The following is a 22,096-nucleotide window of genomic DNA, read 5'->3' as shown; positions in this document are numbered from 1 at the left end:
AGATCAAATTTATCATAAATTAATAATATAAAATAAATTAGCGAATCTTATTCCTCACTATTTATAATTATTCCTCTAATAAAAGAATTATAGTACAACTTTTTAATATCCGAAGGGAATAGATTAATAAAATATAAAAAAAAAAAATATGAATTTACACTTTCTAGCTAAAATTGTATCAATTTAGACATATGTCAATTTAACCATAAGCACGTCAATTAGCTCATCTTTTATTTTAATACACTTATGAAGGTTATATTTAAATGAACATATTTATGTAAGTTCGAGAATTTATTTGATATGTTTATAAAAATTTAGGATTTAAGTTGATATAACTATTAATTTAAAATTTAAATTGATATAATTGTAAAATTAAAATTTTAAATTAATCTAATTTTTAGTTTAAAGTTTAAATGGAAGTTATATTCGTCTTAAAATTTAACTATTACCTTGTACCTAAATAAAATAATGTAAATTAATCTCTCCTTAGAACCTCTTTTTTCTTCGGTCAAAAAAACTTTTTTTCCGGTTTTATTTTAAAATTGACATAAACATTAGAAACTTTTATTTTATAAAATTAAAAAAAAAAAAGTTAACAAAATTTTGTTTAGAATTTAATTATGAACTAATTTTGTTTGTTAATGTTAATCAACCCCAAAGAGTTGCTTCGCCATTTCAGTAGAACGCCGCTTTCTTCATCCAGCAATTGCCCATTCTCCGTCCACACTTCCTCGCTAGAGTTCCCGCCGGCACTGTACTTTCACAGATTGTGATGGAAGCGTCGCCGTTCTCTATTGCTGTTTCTTCTTCTTCTTCTTCTCAGTTTGTATTTCGATCACTTTCATCGTTGTCCCATTCCAGCTCTCTCATTTGTCTTCGCAATAATCGTTACAAAACTCATAATCTCAAAGTCAAATCCTCCGGTAAGTTCGCAGTTCGTGCCTCATTTGGTAGTGACTCAGGTACTCTCTCTCTTTCTCTCTCTCTTTCTCTCTCTCTCTCTCTCTCTCTCTCTGCGCTAATGAATTTGCTGCTCATTTTGAATGCTCTTTTTCGTAATTTGGTTGTGCTTTTATTCTAGTTGTAACTTTGCTGGATTACGGTGCTGGTAATGTTCGTAGTGTGAGGAATGCAATTCGTTACCTTGGCTTTGAAATCAAAGATGTGAGATTCTTTTTTCATGTCCTGTTTTCTGCCTTTTGGCTTTGTATGGATTTCGCGCTGTAATAGAACATTGAGAGAGCTATGATTGAACTTGCTATGATTGTTCTTGTTATCTTAGAGTAGTAGTGATTTGAAGGATTGATGAATGCTTTTTACCGTTTGACCAAGATTTATGATTTTTTGACAACCTTACGTTGATTATGTATTTCAGTGTTGTAATTCCTAGTTTAGCCATTGTGTAGTTACTATGCCTCATACGATTTCTTATAACGGTTTTTCCTTCTTTTGGGTAACCATCCGGCAAAAACTTGACTTATGAAAGATGATTTTTAGGTACAAACTCCAGAAGACATTCTAAATGCAAAACGGTTAATATTTCCTGGAGTTGGGGCTTTTGCTCCGGCCATGGATGTGCTAAACAGTAAAGGGTACCTAATTCTTCGCCTTTTTTATTTTTAATGCACCTGTGTTCACAAGTCTTTTAGCCTAAGTAATGGGTTGAATGGTGCCAATCTAAAGCGTTAAGCAGTACTTAATGTCTGGATGATGTGTGATGTTTTGCAGCATGGCTGAAGCACTGTGCACTTATATTGAGAATGATCGCCCATTTTTAGGCATTTGTCTTGGGCTTCAACTACTCTTTGAGTCAAGTGAGGAAAATGGACCAGGTTTGAAACTGATGTTTTCATGTGTTTCTTCTTGTATTCGTTGTCTCTTTCTGAATTGAGGCAGTAAACATTTCATTGAAGAGGATTAGAGGTTACAAAGAAGAGAGATGGCAATGGGAGTTTACCAAAAAGTACTTCAATTAAGAGAGATGACCATGGGAGTTTACCGAAAAGTGCTTCAATTACCATGAGAGTGGAGGAATAATCTTTGAACACTTTTGAGAGGCTGCACCAATTTGAAGTAACATAAATGATTAAAACCTTATTAAAAAAAGTAACATAAATGATTCAGTCAAGAAACTTCAAAATCCCTTGACATATTACTCGTCCTTCTATTCCAATTCTTTCAAAGTTCCCGTAACCTAATAACGAGGGCATTTTACCAAAGAAACACATGCAAACCACTCTCTGGAAGGGTTTTTTCTTAATACTGACTACTAAATTACTCTTTTTATGTGTTTCAGTAAAAGGTCTTGGCTTAATACCGGGTGTGGTTGGGCGTTTTGACTCTTCCAATGGTTTTAGGGTACCCCATATTGGGTGGAATGCTTTGGAAATCTCAGAAGACTCTGAGATATTGGATGAAATTTCTAACCGCCATGTCTATTTTGTTCACTCTTACCGTGCTATGCCAGTAAGATACTGTCGTTTTGGAAATACTTCTTTGGATGCTGTCTCGTTGGAAATAATTCTTTTTCTACATGATCTTAGATTTTCCTTTTCTCTCAACATTTTGTATATGGGTAAGGATAACCTAGTTCTGTTCTCATATTGCAGTCAGATAAGAACAAGGACTGGATTTCTTCTACTTGCAGCTATGGTGACAAATTTATAGCTTCAGTTAGAAGGGGAAACGTTCATGCAGTTCAATTCCACCCAGAAAAAAGTGGAGGTAAGATATGCAGATTTCTGAATTATTCAGAAATGTATGCCATAAAAACATATCTTCTAACCCCCCTTCCCCCACTCACACACACACATGTGCACACAAACAACAGAAAAAAGAAGAAAATTAAGGTTGCAGTTGAGTTTCACTGTGTAAGATTAAAGGTTCAAGGTTGGTTTATTCCAATCTCTGTGTGCTCTTTGGACCTATCATTATTCTTTGTATAGTAAAATTTCAATATTGTTGTCTACATTTTGATGGTTAATGGCATATATGTATAATTATCAGATGTAGGTCTGTCTGTCCTAAGAAGATTCTTGTTTCCAAAGTCAACCATCACCAAGGTATGTTAACTTTCATTCTTGGATGTGAACATTGTATCAACTATCAACTTATGTTATTTTTCTTTCCGATCAACTAACGATTTAAAATGTTCATTTAAGACAGAAACCTACTGAGGGAAAGGCATCAAGGCTTGCAAAAAGGGTAACGATCCTAGCATCAACAACATAATTCAATGAATTTAGTATATATACATTTTTTTCATTTTTATATTCTTATCCCAGGGGCAGATTCTGCAACGAGTAATAGTCGTAGCAGAAAGCTCTTGATTTCCTTATATGACTTCTGGTTTTATGTGAGTCCTATTGTCCTCTATAAATGTGGAGGAAAACGTCACCAAATTCTTTTAATTTTCTTAGGTAATTGCTTGTCTTGATGTGCGAGCAAATGACCAAGGGGATCTTGTTGTTACCAAAGGGGACCAATATGATGTGAGGGAGCAGACAGAAGAGAATGAGGTATACTAGTTTCTTAATCTACATTAATCATTTTCATTCGGTTGGTAATTAGAGCTGAGGTATATGTTTAAGTTGGTTTGAATAGTCACAATTGTAAAAAAAAGAAGTTATTTTTAGATTTTTTTTTTGGAACAATGGTCCCATCTGCAAGTGTGTTTAATTTTTAAAGTCACAGGAAGTTTTAAGCATGCTCTCTTCAGCATATTTTGGTATAGTTGTGGTCTTTAAAGATTGAAAGAGGATCTTTTGAGGTATGGAACATTTACAGTTCAGCATGTCCTTATGGGCGTTAATCGCATCTTAGAATGATCACAGGTGGGATTTAATTGCACTGGGTCTTTTTATGTCATGGCTTTCATTGAGCAAGTTATCTTCTTGGTTGAATATTAGTGTAAAGTTGTAGCATAGATCTATTTTCAGCAATGGCTCTTTAACATCTCTTATATCCAATAGGAGAAGTTTTTGTATCATCATTTAGATGGGATTTACATCAATTTTTTGTGTAATTTCATTTCATCAATGAGTAATGTTTTGCCTTGTATTTCTCTTCATTCTAACAAAAGATCTTGATTTTTATTTCAAAGAAAATGGTAATACCAGCTAAATATCAGGTCATCTTACAAGTTGCAATTTGTGGCAGCTTTTTCTATGTACTGATTTTACCATTTATGTGATAATTCCCTAGTAAATTAAATTTAATTGTTATTTTTCTTATTTCGTTAACAATAAATTTGAATATAGAATCATTTTTCCTTTTTGAAAAAAGCTTAAACCAGTAGTATATTTTAGTTCCTGTGGTTAAAATGACAACTTTAATGACTCTAAGGGGCTGATTGGTGTAATGATCCTTCTTTAACTTGCAAGGAATTATGGAAATGATTCTATTATATTATGTTTAGGTGAGGAACCTTGGCAAGCCAGTGGAGCTTGCTGGACAGTACTACAAGGATGGTGCTGATGAGGTATGTCCACTACCTTTTTCTCCTAAAAACTTTCATCCTTCTGGCGGTTATTATTTTAAAAGTGACGTTGTTCAGCTTTTCATCTTCTTGATGCCTTTATGATGATGTCAAATGCAGGTCAGTTTTTTGAATATAACTGGTTTTCGTGACTTCCCTCTTGGCGACTTGCCAATGTTGCAGGTTTGTTAAATCAGTTGCAGTTATTTTCCACTGTAACAATATCGTTTATACTTCCGTTCCAGTTCTCTGTCTAATATAAATTCTCTTTGTTACCCTTCATAGGTGCTGAGATACACATCAGAAAATGTTTTTGTGCCATTGACTGTTGGGGGTGGGATTAGAGATTTTAAGGATGCAAATGGCAGGTGTGCTCTGTATATTACTTGGGTACTTATTGTTTTCAAATACTTGGTTCAACTTTACAGGTAGTATCGAGTATGTTATGCAGCTATGCTGTTTTGATCTACTTCACGAACGATTTGTTATGCAAATCCTTTTCAGACACTATTCTAGCTTGGAAGTTGCTTCAGAATATTTTAGATCTGGAGCTGATAAAATATCTATTGGAAGTGATGCAGTTTATGCTGCCGAAGAATATTTAAGGACTGGTGTAAGTGCTATATCAATTGTTTTTTTTATTTGGCTTGTGTGCATGGTTGTTCCACTTATCCTTCTTGAACTGTTTGCTATCCAGGTAAAGACAGGAAATAGCAGCTTGGAGCAGATTTCTAAGGTTTATGGAAACCAGGTGACTAATATCGATTGCACAACCATAGTTCTCATCATTCATGTATTTAATCCTGGTATTGTATTATGAGGTCCAGATTCCAGAGGACTTGTTTATACTGCAGTGTCTGTGCTGTTCATTGTAACTTGGATTTTCTAGTAACTTTTTATTTTTCCACTTTCGTAACTAGATAAGGGTCATCATTAGCAGGGTTGCTATTACCAGCAATTGGCTTTAAATTTAAAAGCAAGAAAATTTTATCAGATACCAAGATGCAATACACATACAGTATTGTACGATTATCTCACATCCAATACTACAGAATTATTTTCAGCTGGTTAACTTCAATGCTTTGATACTATGTCTGTTCTATCCAAACTGTGTAATTGACCTTTTCTTTTCCTTCTCTTTTTATTTGGATGATGTCATGTTCTTCATGCTTCTGGTGATGGGAATATGTAATGAATTACCCGTACACTTTTCCTCTCTTCTTTCTTAAAACTGTCATTGTTCAATTGACCACATCTACAATTTGTCGTTGTCTCGTTGAACAACTTGCTGAAAATGATCATATAATATGAAACTGTTTATTAATTTAGTGTTAACATTGATGTTTAATAATTGTTCTTATAAATAAAAATAATTCCAATCTGTCGTTTTCCAAATTCTATATTGTAGGCTGTTGTAGTAAGTATTGATCCTCGTAGAGTGTACCTTAAAAGTTCCAATGACGTGGAGTTTAAAGTCATACGAGTAACAAACCCAGGTAAAAAGGCTTCATTTCTATTGTTTCCTCAAAATCCCTCGCCCCCCGTTGTGGGTTATAGGCGTACATTAACCGTGACTGCGTGAGTCCTGCCGTTGCAGTGTTTCTTGCTCTCTTGATGACTGTGCAGTTTGATATGCATAGGAACAATTAAGCTAGTGTTTATAAATAGATCTACTTGTCTAATATGGGTGTATGTTTGAGGGTTCTATCCCACCGCCCAATAAGAAATTTTTGGCTGACAGAGGTTGAACTTATACACATGAACTTTTGTTCATTTCAGGTCCGAATGGAGAGGAGTATGCATGGTACCAGTGTACAGTAAGTACCATTCCTTCGCTCACTCATTTATTCTGCTATAAATTGGTCTCAACCTAAGTTTCTTTTCAACAAACTGCCATTAATATACTCCTAGTTATAATAATGAATTAGATGTTGCCAATTTAATTCAAAATTATTATTTTTAAACCAACTTAAATTAAATCACAATGAATTTGACTCATGTTACAAAAATCTAAAGTAAACACATAGAAATAGTACAAAAAGTTCTTTATGTTTGGGGTTGGATCAGATTTCTTTTTTTTACTATTTCTAATTATTATTTGAACCAAACTTGCATGTTTTCTCAATAGGTTAATGGAGGTCGAGAAGGTCGACCTATTGGAGCTTATGAGCTAGCAAAAGCAGTGGAGGAGCTTGGAGCTGGAGAAATTCTGCTGAACTGCATAGATTGTGATGGTAAGGATGACAATTTCTTCCAATAGAAGTTTTATAATCACTTTCTCTAAGCATGGAAATATCATATTAGCCTTTTCCTTCGTGTTTGGTACAATGAAAAACTTCCTACATGTTTCAAGAACTACAGGGGTTGGGTGGATAGAAATCCCTCAAGGACTGTCCAGTGAGGAAGTTAGAGGCCTGACCTCTATTCGGTCGTAGTTATAGAACCTGTATGTATGGATCAGGCGTAAAAAGTTTGAAATGCATAAGCTCCCATTTTCACACAGTATTACTCTCTCTCCCACTGTTCCAAACATTTCTAAGCAAAATGAACCACCAGTGAACCTGCGAGGATTGAAATCAAGGTTGGGACATCTTTGAACTCTGTCAATTGTTTTAATTTTCTCAAAACTGGAGGTGGGGACATTGAATAAAATTTTCTTCTTCGGTGTGGAGGCTATTGACTTTCTACTCTTGATGCTGTTAATAGAGATATAACACTGTCCCTATTGACAGTTGCTCTGAATGCTAATGCGTGAAGTCTCATGGATTCAAAGTTTGGCATCATGACTTCCATAATTAGAAGATAAGCCCATTCAAATGGTCAGATTTCCTTAATTGTTTGATGTTGACTAGAAGAAGGAACGACACAACTGCAGAAATTCAATATCTTAGGGGAAAAAACTCCTGTCCATAAAGCAGCTTCACGGTGTATTAAGAGAAGTACAACTGTAATGAGAAAGCAATGGAGTGAATTTACATTAAGAAGTATATAGAAGATATTTAAAAAGATAGAGAACTCTATCACATTGTCGTCGAAAATGCATTTGTTGCAGTCAAGCCATATGAGCCATAGGTAGGCTTCGATCACGAAGGACCATTGGATGTCCTTTTCCTTCTTGAAGGAATGGCTAATTAGCCTTTCTCCTTTTTAGCTATCAAGGAAGAATGATCACAGCTGGCTATTTTCTTGCATGACTGTAGCTCTAATATTCACGTTCATGCTCCATTTTAAAAGGGAATATAAATTTGCTAGTGACGGACCTGATCACAACATGGCATTGCCATATTTACGCATGATCCTGCAGCACATCCTCGAAGCATTTTCCTCATCATCTAGAATAGTTTATACATCAATTATGTGATTTAGGTTTTTCAGATTTTGTGTCGCTTGATCTGGAAATTGACTTGGGTTTATCGTTGATTGACTTCGTCATTGTTGCTTTGCCAGTGGAATTTCTCACCGTTTGGTTTTGACTACCGGGATCATTATTAGACAAGGCTAATCGCTTCTTTGCACTTTTTACGAATGGTGTGGATCTCTCTTTCGGATGGCTATGTGATTTTAAACCAGTATCCACTTTTGGTTTGACGTCTTCAAATGGCCTCTCAGGTGCCAGTTTGTGCTTGAGCTTTTGAACCTGTGCACTGGACATTTCTACAGTGCCAGCTGACTTAGTGGAGGATGATGAACCACATCCATCAGAGCGAGGCAGCAGTTTTTTGGCTTGAGAGGTTTGATTGGTCAGTTACTAAGTTTGTCTTCTTGCCAGTAGTTTTTAAATGAGACTTAGTGTTACTTTTGCCCTCAGATGATCCATTCTCACGAATTATCACTCCATCTCTCAGATTGATATCAAGAAAGGGGATTTCCCACGGATGAACAGCCATCCATCTTTCCAACCAGTTCCAACCCCAGCTGCTTTTATCTGGTTCAAACTGAGAGAGGGCAGCCTGCTGTCTCAATCCTGCTTGCCACTAATGAGCCAGAGCATATGCCATGGCTCTCTCACGCTTAGCTGCAGCCTCCTGCCTTTTCAATAATTTTGCTTGAATGTCTTCAACAGATCAGACACTGTCGCACCAACCTTCTTCAATTTCTAGAACTCAAGCCTGGTTTTCAAGTTGCTGTTGAAGTTTTTGTTGTGCAGTTTCACTTTCCAATGCAACATGTACATGCCTTGCTCGAACACTAGCCTGTACTCTCACTAAAGCTTGCATACACCATAAAGTTATAGCAGCTTGTTTTCTGACAGCATGACCCCTGACAAGAGCTTGAAGTCTAACCAATCCTTTGCGAGCTCGGAGAGCTCTTCTAGCCAGAAATCCTCGAAACATTGTTTGGATGTGTATAGCAGCCTGTTCCTCTGTATCAATCTGTTGACTATGTAATGCATCATAAGTTTGAATGGATCAGAAGGAATGGAAGCAGCTTCTGGCTCTGAAAGAGCATTGGACTCAACAAATGGGGTAAAATTTGAAGTAAACTCATGCTGAAGTTTATCAGCATCAATATCCACTGAGTGTTTTCTCCGATTCCAAAACTTGTTCGTGACTGTCCTCGCATTTTCATCATGTTCTGATGACTGAGATTTTTCGGACTTCTTTGAACCAACTAACGCTTGAGCCATTTTCCAGAAACACCCATGGTGTATTCAGCAGTGTTGAGAACAGACCAACAGCTAGAAACTCAAGCCAACAATTTAGAATCGCCCGCCTTTCGACTACAAAATTGAATAAGTTTTCCACGCAGTTAATTGAGATCATTTTAGTTGAACTGCGATTTTGAACTCTCCTGATTTGTTGCAACCTTAACAGCCGTTTGATCCATCAATAAGTCAAAATTAGTCAACCCCAACTCAATTCAATCATTTGGGTCACCAAAAAATTTCAATACGGTTGAAGATTTCTCTCAGTAGACTCAATCTATCGACCACCCATCATCTGTTTCAGCAAAAACGAGGTCCATCATCTTTAACCTGATAAACAGAAATGAGCCATTTCATGCTCCATTTTATCTAAATCAAGATTCCTCTTTTATTTTGTTGCTGCCTTTTGGATGAAGTTGTTAGACCCTTTTGCGAAAGATAGACTCTCCTTTCTTCTTACATCCTCACTAGAGAACACACTTGGATCACTTGAAAAATTTTCATAGAAACACTTGGCCATTCAGATGAACAATAAAATCCTTTGACAAATTTTCATCAGAGCTTTTCTTTGGAGCATTTGGAAAGAAGAGAACACTCAGATTTTCCCATAAAAGCACTAATCTAATTTCAACAATTTTAGAGCTTATCACCTAATTAGCTTCTTTGTGGTGTGATTCATTCACGGTAATTACAATCTTTCTACATCAATGTAAGAGCTTTTTATATTTCTCCTTATCCTCTTAAATAAGGGCTTTTGTAATCATTTCATACTTTACATTTCCTTTTTCTTTCCTTTTTTTTTTCTTTTTGCGGAGATATCAAAGCTACTGATCGATGCCATAGGGACAGACAGAGATAGATAATTTCTGAATTGTTTGAGAAACATGCACTTCATTATTATAAATGATCATATAGTTTGTGAGTAATGTATTACAGGTCAAGGAAAAGGATTTGATACAGATCTGGTAAAGTTGATATCAGATAGTGTGAGCATCCCCGTTATTGCGAGCAGTGGTGCTGGATCTCCTCACCATTTCTCTGATGTGTTTAACAAAACCAATGCGTCTGCTGCCCTTGCTGCTGGCATTTTTCATCGCAACGAGGTACTTCTATTTCTAATTACTATGTTTCTTACATTTTTTTATGTTGGAAGAAACCTCTCCTAATAAGGTCTAATTCAAATCTACCTCTATATAATATCCAAGTGGTTTCTACTACGAAAATCATAGTTCGCTCCCTAAACTTCCTTGTCTAATGGCATGCTTGTTTTTTTTTTTTTTTTCTTTTCTTTTCTTTTAATTTCAAAATGATTTAAGTCACTTTTGTCATTTTCAGTCTTTCTTTCTCAAAAATCTCTCAAATACGCTTTTAATAATTTTAATGGTATGGAACTGTGTTTATTTATTATCGTATAGTTGCTTATATTTATATATGTTAATAATATCTTATAGTGTTGGGGTTTGAAATGTTGTGTATGCGCAGGTGCCTATTCAGTCCGTAAAAGAGCATTTGTTGAAGGAAGGCATAGAAGTCAGAATCTAATGAGACAAATTTCAATCTTTTAAGAAAAGCTCTCCACCCAGCAGAGTGCTGAAAAGTCAGTTTACAATGTTTCTTTATTTGCCTTTTTTTAAACAATTCTAAAAATTAGAGCTTCTGATTTTGTACCAATCGATTTTAGTTGCCTTTATTTACACCTTAAGTTTTCTAATGTATTGAATTGTTCAATGGAGACCCTTTCACTGCCTGGTTTTGTTTTTATTTGGAGATATTTAGTTCGACGATGTCCAAAATTAGAACTTTCTCACAATTTTATTTTATTTTTATAATAAAAATGACATCGTTCCATTAAACTTCGCAAGTGAAAGTCAATGAGACGGTTATGATTTGAATTAGAGTTGGTTTCAAAATGAACTGATTTGTGAAATATATAAATTTTCAAATTCATCAATGATAATACAAATACACACTAATATAGTTCTGAGTAGTATGCTTTTAGAATTTGGATATATTTTTTAATACATAAACAGTTCTACAATAATTTTCCTTCAAATTACAAACCTTTTAATTTAGCATATATTTTGACAATTGAACTAAAATAAGTCCATTTTCGTACAGTTTATTTCTTGTCTATGTCCAATTGTTAATAACTTAATTATTTTTATGTAAAGAGTGGATAGGAACAACACTGGTTTAGGAGTCTTATAAAGATAACACAAGGCTAAAGAAGTTGGAGATAGAAAGGATCCAGAGTTACACATACTATACAATAACAAATGTTAGAGATTCACTACATTCTTAGACGAGAGCTCAATTACTCAATTATTCAAAATCCAACCATGAGGAGGCTCTTTTTGGTCATCAAAAGGATAAACAAACAAACCTCACGATCTCATTAGTTGAATACCCTACTTGCTTGGATCCTACATTTTTTTAAAAAAAAAATATTTTGTTAGTTGAAGTGAGTATTGGAACTCATATTTGCAGAATTTCAAACTTGGATCCAAGGCTTCTACCAAATATTTCTAAGTGATTCTTATTCTTGGCGTAAAATGCATGCTCTTGAGATATCGACATTCTTTTTTAAATCAGGAAATCACAAAATAACGAAGCTATAATCAGCAAGCAATCTCACTCTTTATATATATATATAAATAGGAAAGGCATAAGATATTTAAACAAAGATATTTCAAAGGAAAGAAGGTACGTTTTCATGCTGCCTTCTCCATAAAAGTCTATATAGCTATGTGAAAAGGCAAATTATACACACAAATGTAAATGTAAATGTAATATTATTGAAAAATAAACATGTCTCTCAACAATCCAAGAGTTGTAAAAAAGAAAGGAAATAGCAAACACCTTTGCGAAGCTGAGTTGGGAAAGGAAACCTCCCTGTAAAACTAGCGGAATAAAGAGCCTTCTTACTACTGCTTTAGACAACATCACTATAAAGAAACCAAAGGGCTTTGGAAGTTCAAAATATTTCTAGTTTAGGGCAAAATAACAATAAAATCCCCATAATAAGAGTATGGAACATGACGTGGCAATTCCCACCGCTTTAGAAAAGAACATGCATCTCTCAATTTCAGTTTCAACAATTATGAGACAAGCCGCAATTACTTATGGAAATAAATTAAATATCCTACAAAACTTGAAATCTCAAGAAAAACGTTTTTTTCTTTCTTTTAATTATTTCTGAAATGATTCTCTTTTTTCAAAGGTTTTGGAAGTTTTACCCTTCTTCCTTGGAAACACCACATGCTGAAGACTTTCTTCATAATAAAGCTTGCTTTTACGGTTTTGGAGAGTTTTATATGTCAAGGAGAAGTCTCCTTGGGTCTTCGACCACATCTTTGATGCGGCGCAAGAAGAAAACTGCCTCTCTTCCATCAATGAGTCTATGGTCATATGTTAGAGCGATGTACATCATTGGCCTCGGGACAACATTGCCTCCAACCACCACAGCACGGGACACGATCGAGTGCATTCCCAAGATTGCCGACTGCAAACAAATTTCAGAATATTCCGTTTTCTTATCAACAACAGGAATCAAAAGGGTATCCAAGAAGGTAACAGTAACAGTAACAGTAACAGTGTCGTCCAGTTTGTAAAATCAACGAACCATCAAAACATGGATACTATACTAATGCTCTGAAATTTTAGGATGTGACACGGAATGTACTTCAAATATGTTTTCTAGGAAGTAATAATGTGTCAAAAGGGTGGTGTTTTCTTGTGGGGGCGAGGTTTATAAAGCACGAACCTGAGGAGGATTAATAATGGGGGTACTCAAAAGGCTTCCATAAACACCACCATTGGATACGGTGAAGGAACCTCCAGCCATCTCGTCAATTGAAATGGTACCATCATTTGCCTTCTTTGCAAGGGTGTTTATCTCCTTCTCTATCTCAGCAAAATTCATCTTATCAGCATTTCTAATGACTGGCACAACAAGACCCTGCAACCAAAAATGATCAAACATGAGGTTGTTGTAACCTTGTATCCCTTTACGATGTATGATCATACATCGTAAGCAGAAACTTTGGTTCTTAAAATGGATTTTGGCCCTAGCTAATTTATATTGGTATTATTGTGACAGCTAAACTCAATCTCATTTTGAAATCATACTTAGAGACCAGGAATTCCTAGAACGCCCTTGAAGCTTCATATGTGACCGACCATTATAAAGTATGGAACATCTTAGAAGAGCTGTGACGACATTAGTAAGACCTTTCTTGGGTTGAAGAGGAATATCTTTTTATGTGTTGGCATAAGAAATCCTAAAATATGGTCAGAAATCTATTAAAAAACTAGGAGGAATAATGGGGGGATTAAACAGGCAGTGACTTAATAAGAAAACTTTGCCCTTTTCCAGTTGCAGCTAACAATGAGGTCTTTCACAAAAAACAAAAAACTGAAAAATTATAGAAATCTCGAGCAAACCTTAGGAGTGCCAACGGCTATGCTGATGTCGATGTAGTCTCTGTATATGATATCATCCCCATCGATCACAGCATTAATAATAGGTTGATTCTGAAGCCCACTGACAGCAGCCTGAAACGTGAAACGGAAGAAAATGAATTGGCAATACACTCATAACTTGCACTCACATATGGAAAAAAGAAAAAAAAAAAACATATCCGCAAAGTTACGGACACATACTTTGATAAATCCAGACATAAGACCCAACTTGACTCCGTGCTTTTCTACGAAAGCATCCTTGTAATCAGAACGAAGCTTCATCAAATTTGTCCTGTGTAGAAGCATTTTATATGTTAAAAATGAAGCAACAAAGAGTATGTTGAAAATGGTGGGGATTAGATTAACTGATGCAAGGAGATGTGAGGGAAAAGCCAACCAATACGCAACTGAGAATCCCCAACATATCCATAAAATTCCCTAAAGATAACTCCAGCCTAAGTGCATTTACACATGAAAGAGGAGGAATAGATTTATTAACAAATAACAAAATCAGTCTTTCACTTCTGTAGAAACCAAAGAATCAAGTAGTATCCAGGCATGGCGTGACAGACTTGAAGTTGAAACTAACAATATTCAAGGTAAAATAGGATGCTGCAATGATAGTTTCTAGTTTCTACATATCCAGAGGAAAACCAATTCAAAAAGAACCTGCTGGAAGTCAAATAATACAATAGTGTGTAAACCTACATGTCAACTTCATTGAACGTCGTCAACATAGCAAATGTGTTCTGAGAATCTTTCAATCGTGTAGCAACCCTCTTTCGGAGCCTTGTCATTGGAACCTAAAGTCATGACATTTACAAGGCGTAAAAACATGAAGGACAAGTTCACAAAAGTACTCGGTCATTACAAACTAAAAAGAAAAAAAAGTGAATACATATTAGATCGTTGCAGATTTAAAATAATTATGCTCTTACTCGTCTTTCCCTATCCTTAGGTGGAAGCTGGGGTTCTGTAGCTGACCGTTTTGGAGGTGGTGGAGATGGTGCCTTAGGCTTCGGCTTCTCACTGACCGTAGTTTCAGCTTTAGGCTTTTCAATTTTTTCAGCTGGGGCAGCCTGAGGTGCAGCTTGCTCTGATGTTTTCTCAGAAGGAGCAACATGAGTTACACCTTCACCAGTTTTTGAGATAATAGCAACCTTGGTTCCTGGTTCCACCGTATCTCCTTCCTTGGCAACAAACTGCCAGCATTTTTATTAGTTAGCCTTCAACTTAAAAGAAGCCTAGATAAGGAAATTAACTACGAGGGGCCAGAAATAGTCACCTTCTGAATAATACCAGCTCCTGGACTAGTGACATCAATTGTAACCTGATAGAGAATTAGCAGCACAGATGAAACGTCCATCATTTTCATAGGAGGAAGGGAAAGAAAATCAATCTTCAACTATAAATCTATAAATTAACACCTTATCTGTTTCAATTTGAGCAATTGCTTCATCCAATTCTACTCTATCACCCGGATCTGACCTCGACGTATAAGAATGATTTTTAATAACCAAAAAAGACTTGTGTCATGTAGCAACAATCGATATAATTAAAAAAATAAAGGACGTACTCTTCAAGAATTTTGCCAGCGTTCCATCAGTAATAGACTCAGCCAATGGAGGGACAACAACATCAAGCAGGTCCCCTTTGATACCAAACATGACAATAAGTTAATTACAAAAGACAAAAAAAAGGTTAACAAATACAACTAAAGAAAAAGAAATTTGTGCAGATAGTGAGCTGGCAGTATACTCTTCATTGAATAAATAAGCTCGCTAGCAATGTGAAAGTGAATATTGCTTCAAGCTTCATACAATAGCACACCCAACGGCTAGCAAAGAAATCCTATTGCAAGTGAACTAAGGGCAAACTTTAATGGATGAGTAAATAAATCATTCCAATTCCTCTAAGCGATGTCCATATACAAAGTTAAAAATTTATCAGCAATTTTTACCTTTGTGCAACAACTTACAGATACGGATCTACCAATTTAAAACTCACAACTGAGATAGACATCCTTCTTGTCTATCTTATTAAAGCATCACAGTTACGAGACTTTACCACGAAATTCCGTTCATTGTCCCCCTCCCCAATTTTTTTTTTTATTTTCACATGAATGTTGATGGAAGAAAGATGGCATTTTCCCCACTCTTTACGTGACAAGGAACTAAAGTTTTCATTGGTGACATTAAATGCAAAAAAGGAAACCAATGGAAATTACATAAGGGATCTCCAATTGGTGTCAGTTTAACAGACCTACTCTAATGTTGCAAGCATGATAACTGACATGAGCGGCATTCCAACTCTGAGTTCCGATAATAATTGGAATGATTTATTCAAGTTGAAACACAAGCAAAAATACATCCCAACTAATGCCCAGGAAATGTTCAAGTTAAAACACAAGCAAAAATAATAAGAAAAGACAGCAATGTCGCACCATTATCTGAAGAGAAATTCCGACCATTCATTTGTATCATAGGTCTTTGCTGCATACTTGAAAATGCTACCCTGATCACCAAATACAAATTAAAAACCAAAGGGGTCAGTAGCAAAATAACTAAACTGGGCAATATTAGAAAAATAAAAAGAAAAGTACATATTTTTTATGAACCAAACGACTCCCATTGAAAAAGAAAAAAAAAATACAAGGGCATATAAAAAAACCAGCCCACCAAAACACCCCATCTATCAGAAGGGATACCAACTTAGTAAAATACACATGTGAAAACATTGTTTCAATAAGAAATCCAACACTGGAATGCTTATTATAACATGTAACAAAAGACTTATCTACGAGTCAAATGGCCAACTCCTATAAAAGGTAATGTCTTGATGCTCAAAGTGAACTGGAAAAAACTGCTCATTGCCTCATTCCAAACTAATCCAACACCTATAATAGATATATAATGTCTTTCGGCTGATTCTTCCTTTTGATGGAAGTCAAGTGTCAGGTTGAATTGGACATCACAATGGTTATAAAGAATTAAAAATTGAAGGGGAAAAATTGGATCAGCATTGGTAGTGAGAATCTCGAACCAAATCCAGAATCAATGTAAACTTCATAGCCCCAAAAAAAGATCAAAATACAGGATGGACAACCAAGGCTACCTGGCACCAGCAACGAGAACAGAAGAGTAGCCCTAAGCCTTGGCATTAGATTTTAATTGCTTCCCATACAAGAAGGAACCAAACTAGGCAAGGGGATCATAAATTTTTAGAAGCTTCAAGTTTGTATTAAGTCCTTCGTGACAAACCTAAAATAATGACTTCAGAAATAATTCACACTGAGCTGAGTTTTTAGCTAACGGTGATTTGCTGTTAACTCTGAGAATAGTGACTTTAGAAATAATTCACTCGATGACTAATTGTCCACCCCATTTTATTTCCTCTTACTAAAAAATCTATTCAGCACTCTCTGAGGGCAAAGTCCAAATTCATCATTTCTCTGGGCTAGGACTTGGTTTCCTCCTCCTGGACCTCACAAAATAGACTCCCCTGCTTCATCAATTGTTGCCCTACCAGCCATCTGACTTTTGAAACAAGGGTTTTACTACGATCAACCATCTCAATACAGAAACTGTTAGAAAGCCTTAATGCTAAATGGTTGTGGCAATTCCCATTTTTTTATTTAAACTACTTTCATTGTGCAAAAATGAAGGAATAAAAGGCATTACAGTTCATATTGGAGTCAAATATGTCTTAGTTGGTGACGGCTCCAATATTTAATTTTTCAACAGTAGTGTGTGAACGATAGACCCAAATCTTCTACCTCCTTGCAATTGTCACTAATTCTAAATGAGGTTTCACCACATGGTCCACATGTCTTCTATAATTTCTTCCCTTGTTACTTCCTCTTTATTCAACTCTAGTTTGATCGACCTTTGTCTCATAGATAGACCTTAGACACTTTTGCTTTAATTTCCTCGTTCAGCAACACCATTTCAGCTGGGGAGTAGGACATTTAGTTTTGGTCACACTTGATCCTTTCAAAGAACTCTCTTGCGAGTTTTTCTCCATACATTTGCTACCACTTGTCCCTTTTCTTCCCCATTATACTCCATTTTAGATAGGTATTCCCAAGAATGTCAAATTCTTTACATGAAAAATTCTACATTGGGAGGTAGCAGATGCACAATGGATCAGATTTGAAGTCTGTCTTCCATCATGTTGGCTATAATGGCGCACTCTTGGTAATAACGCACTAGAGGAATTGAGCCATATTCTTTTAGCTCAATTCAGCCATTTAAACTGGGATTATTTTCTCCAAGTTTCGTGGGTTAGACTACTCATAATAGATAGTTCATGATTGTCATAATATAGTTTAGAAGTCAGCACTACTAAATCAAGCAGAGGCAACAGGGAGGGGGTGGAGGGCGATGCTTTTGACGACCATCATGAGGGGAAATTTCTTTGGAACGAGTTCTGCTACTAGGAAGATCCTTGGTGCATTGGTGTCAACTTTAATATCACTGTGAGAATGATAAACATTGAATATCTTGGGCTTCTTGAATTGCCACTGTCTAATGGTCGGCATACTTGGTCAAGCTTAAGTAATGAACATTCACTTTCCATTACTCCCTGAACCAGGTAATTTTACTTGAGGTACTTCAACTTTTCACTTCTTTAATAGCCAGCTGCATATTCAGATGTCAAATAACACATGATCTTTTAGATATGAAAAACTTGTGCTCAAGCTAGACAGATAGAAAATTGTGTGAAGGCTATAGAAAGTTTTCTATGACAAGATCGTTCATATAGGTGGGCAGGATTTATGATCATTTTTAAATTGTGCAATCTGAGAACGGTTTATTAAATCTCAGTACACTGATTTTGAAGAAAATAGGAAGCACAGAAACAAAATCTTCTTCCAAAACTAGTTTTTTAATAATAAATTTGAATCTAATTATCCTATTTTTTTATCTGTGTTCACACCAACTTGCGCACACTTCAACTAATACTTATCACATTCTTATAAATTAGCAATCAGAACTAAAGCTAAAGGTATGATGGAATTATATTGGTTAAATTGAAATTTTGGTCTTCATGGTTCAGACAGTCAGAATTTGGTCCCTCTGGTTTACAAGTTGAATTTAGTCTCTATGGTTTGATAAAACCCTCATAAATAGTCCTTACGGTAGGAATGTGCTTGGAGATTTAAAAGGACCTCAAAAACCTAATGATCTTCATTCTTCCTTAGAAAGGTTCTCTACTCTTATTACAAGGATACTATGAAGGAAGACCTGTGCTACCATAGACTCATCACAACAAGAGTCTCCATCACCAATTCTCGCTCTCCTTTTTGTGAAAAGAAAAACTTTCATTGAGAATGAATGAAAGAATACATGACATAGCAAAACAGCCCAAGCCAAAAGGAGCAAATAAACAGAATAAAAAACCCAAGAGTCCATTTCCCATGAGTAGTTATGTGGATTCCAAGAAAAGTTCTTGATTGAGCAATGAACAACAATATTCAAAATATGCTTACCACTCACCCGTGTTTGTCATCAAAACTCTATATTGCATTTATCAAAAGATTTACGAGACCTACAGTGACCTGTGTTTTTAAGCCAGATATGTTGGGTCTAACTATCAAGTTTGGAGATAGCCCAAGATTTCAATCAAATGAAAAACGAAAATTCATGTAAAGAATAACAACTAAAATATTTGAAAGATGACAGTAACCATTCAGAGACTAAAATAGGATTAAACCTAACTATTCCCAGTAGAAAAAACGAGTTAGGGGGCATCAATCCAAAATTAAAAAAACAATTAATTACTAAAAGGAAAGTTTATGATGCAGGAACGAAACGAGTGTCTAAATTACCAAGTTAAAGAATTAGAAAATTTATGCTGTCATATAATGAAAATTTTAGGCATTTGAAAGTCCAAGAACTAAAATTGAACTAAACCTAAAGTACAAGAACCAAAATGTTATTTTAACCTTTATCTTTTGTATGTCGATTTCAAATGTACAAAAAAATTGTTATTTGAATGTTAAAAATGAGCACTAAGAAAATGAACAATTTACAATAATATCCTTCTGCTAGATGAGGTCTTAAATTTGATAAGTGATTATAAGTTAGTATTCTTTTAAATGAACAACCTACAAAATCTAACTAGTTTAGACTGGAATGTCTCTCTTTCGAGTATGAGATATATATCACCAGAGTTGCAGTCATTTCGGTTTCAAATTCGTTTATTTTAAATGATAAAAAATAGAGGAATTTGGGTCAAGTCTATTCAGTTCTAAAATCCTTTACAATCATGTAGAAAAGAAACAAACAAACCGTATTTAATGGTTTTCGTTGACAGAATTGTTTCTCATTTTTACTAACATAACTCGAAAGTTGTTTCTGATCATGACATGAGACCAACATGCCAAAGAATAGTAAAGTGGTCCACCAATCAAATGTAGAATACACAATCACAAATGATAGCAAACACCTCTCACCAAGAAATAAGAGGAAAAGGAAATTTATATTTTGCCTAAGATCAAAGTTAAACATGAGCCATATATGTGAAGTTTGTATATTGGCAACTGACCTTAGAGATTGAGAACTTGCAAGGCCACCTGCAGCATAGGAAATCAATCAATTAATGAAAACAACATACTTGAGCTGGTTCCACGAGGTAGGAGGTTAAAGACGCTATACAGAGAAGTTATAACCCAAATTACCAGGTGAAAATAGGTGAGAAATATTTCTGACATGTCCGAAGCTTCTACACTGGTGCAAAATCTAACCGTGTAAGAAAAAAAAAGGCATGTAAGATTTGATGAATAAATTATTGCACAAAATAACCAAGTAACATCCCAGTTAATTTTCATTACAGTAACTAGAGAGAGTTATAGGAAGACACCGAAGAGATACATATCAAATACTTATAGCGTATAAGAAATCAATCGTGCATTATCAAAACATATGGAGGCAAAGCTAAAAGCCATCTCCAGACAAAGCACACAAGGAGAGCAAAACTTCAGAAAACGCAACTACCTCTTTCTCAGCAACAGAACGAACTCTTCCTGCAGAAATGGAAGGTCGAATTCCCCGCAAATACTGCGCAGAAAACTGAAATGAAAGCATTACAAAAAATCAGACAAGTTCCACAAACCGATACAAATTCGTACATACATCATATAGGCCAAAGGCAAATGAACAGAGTCCTCTGAAGCTTACCAGATTAGAGCCTCCAGACGCAATCCGTCGCCTTACGACTCCAAAACTCATTTTCTCAACTTCTGTTCAAGCAATAACTGAAAATCAAAGCGCGGATCAAAATCCACACAAGTGCAACCATTGACGAGAATTTAAAACACATCGACAGAGAAAAACACAAAGAAAGTTCTTATAAATGAAATGCGCACATCAGGAGACGACAAAATGAACCAAAGAGAAAGAAAGAAAGAGAACATAGAATCAAAAGAAGATCAGAGAAAACCGATATTCCTAAACAAAAACCACAGTAGCAAAAAGAGAACGCAAATCAAACAAACAAACAAACAAACAAAAAAGAAGGTATGGATGGATAGAAGGCAGTTACCTTAAAGAAATCGGGGGAGGGGAAGAGATTGAAAGAGAGACAGGGAGAGGAGGAGGAGGAGGAGGAGGAGGAGGTGGAGAAGGGGGGGAAAAGGGAAGAGGAAGGAAAAGGAATGTAGTAACAGGTTTCGATTTGCTTCCTTTACGCCATGATTTGGAAGGCTCGAGGTTATAAGTGGGTGTGGGCCAGTTCAAATGAGCTTGGGCAGGTGTCGTGTGATGGTTGGTAGAGACTAGAAAAGTCAGAGGAGTTGTAGAAAGTGCTTGGTTGGGTTGGATATTTTTGTTTATTTTTTATTCATTCCCTCTCTTCTTGGGGAAAATCGTTTTCCTATTTTTCCTTTTCCTTTTTTGTGGTTTCACATATCTGCCCTTCTTCTAATTCTTATTTTTTGAATTCAACCTTTGACCTAATTTTATAAGTAATAAATTGCTACCATTTTTTTACTTCAAAACCTACCCCTAATTTTCCACACATTTGTACCTTCCTTTGGAAAATAATAAAAATATTCTTGTCCTAGATTTCAAAGAGCTAGTTTCTTTTTTTTTTTTAAATGCCTCTAATTTTGAATTACATATACTTCTTTTCCAAAATATTATATTATACCCTCCGATTTTGAGTTTTGTTTTTATTTAATCCCTCAATTTTAATATTTATAATTACTAAATAATTGGTTTAGTATTTTGTATTAGTGTTTATTGATTAACTTAAAAAAATAATGAACTAAAATTAATTTAAAATAATTAAATTCAAAAAGTAGGAATGAAAGTGATAGTGTGAACCCTAAAAAAACATTTTTTTTCCCTATCTTATTATTTGGTTTAATGATTGTTAAAACAGGACTCAAGTCATGGTAATTGTTGCCTCGTCTATTGATTATTGGATTGGCCAATTTTAGAGTAGTTTTTAACTTGTGAAAGTCCGTTCATTCGTTGTAGTTTTGTACTATTCCAAAGCAATTAATTAAG

General features: G+C 35.3%; 2 protein-coding genes across 7 annotated transcripts; one reads left to right on the top strand and one right to left on the bottom strand.

Moving 5' to 3' along the window:
* The first annotated feature begins 661 nt into the window (after positions 1–661).
* Positions 662–10,975, top strand: LOC101205184 (imidazole glycerol phosphate synthase hisHF, chloroplastic). 5 transcript variants are annotated; one of them, XR_004218230.1, is made up of 20 exons: positions 680–962; positions 1,082–1,164; positions 1,498–1,592; positions 1,729–1,832; positions 2,297–2,466; positions 2,610–2,724; positions 3,007–3,062; positions 3,166–3,204; positions 3,420–3,518; positions 4,418–4,480; positions 4,598–4,660; positions 4,763–4,845; positions 4,982–5,090; positions 5,175–5,228; positions 5,886–5,973; positions 6,257–6,294; positions 6,606–6,711; positions 7,925–8,005; positions 8,087–8,217; positions 8,323–9,581. XR_004218230.1 is itself a non-coding variant. In XM_011660681.2 (19 exons), the coding sequence occupies exons 1-19, from the start codon at positions 773–775 to the stop codon at positions 10,662–10,664; spliced, it is 1,782 nt and encodes a 593-aa protein (XP_011658983.1). In that variant the 5' UTR covers positions 662–772; the 3' UTR covers positions 10,665–10,975. The 5 variants fall into 5 exon arrangements, 2 of the variants coding, with proteins under 2 accessions (XP_011658983.1, XP_011658984.1); XM_011660681.2 differs by lacking the exons at positions 7,925–8,005; positions 8,087–8,217; positions 8,323–9,581 and adding exons at positions 10,059–10,225; positions 10,605–10,975 and having other exon boundaries at positions 662–962; XR_004218231.1 differs by having other exon boundaries at positions 7,925–8,208.
* Positions 10,976–11,897: 922 nt separating this feature from the next.
* Positions 11,898–21,279, bottom strand: LOC101204042 (dihydrolipoyllysine-residue succinyltransferase component of 2-oxoglutarate dehydrogenase complex 1, mitochondrial). 2 transcript variants are annotated; one of them, XM_011660679.2, is made up of 15 exons: positions 21,129–21,279; positions 20,765–20,841; positions 20,582–20,656; positions 20,266–20,326; positions 20,133–20,160; positions 16,027–16,097; positions 15,160–15,234; positions 15,011–15,066; positions 14,869–14,913; positions 14,522–14,785; positions 14,292–14,386; positions 13,785–13,875; positions 13,566–13,676; positions 12,886–13,080; positions 11,898–12,624 (listed from the first exon to the last, which is right to left on the bottom strand). In XM_011660679.2, exons 2-15 carry the CDS (start codon positions 20,813–20,815, stop codon positions 12,433–12,435), a joined length of 1,410 nt encoding a protein of 469 aa, XP_011658981.1. In that variant the 5' UTR covers positions 20,816–20,841; positions 21,129–21,279; the 3' UTR covers positions 11,898–12,432. The 2 variants fall into 2 exon arrangements, with proteins under 2 accessions (XP_011658981.1, XP_031744859.1); XM_031888999.1 differs by having other exon boundaries at positions 20,765–20,826; positions 21,129–21,270.
* Positions 21,280–22,096: the final 817 nt, after the last annotated feature.

The sequence above is a fragment of the Cucumis sativus genome, chromosome 7, assembly GCF_000004075.3.
Source record: "Cucumis sativus cultivar 9930 chromosome 7, Cucumber_9930_V3, whole genome shotgun sequence".
Classification (NCBI taxonomy): Eukaryota; Viridiplantae; Streptophyta; class Magnoliopsida; order Cucurbitales; family Cucurbitaceae; genus Cucumis; species Cucumis sativus.
Note: the sequence above shows the minus strand (reverse complement) of the source record. Positions and strands in the feature narration are given on the sequence as shown.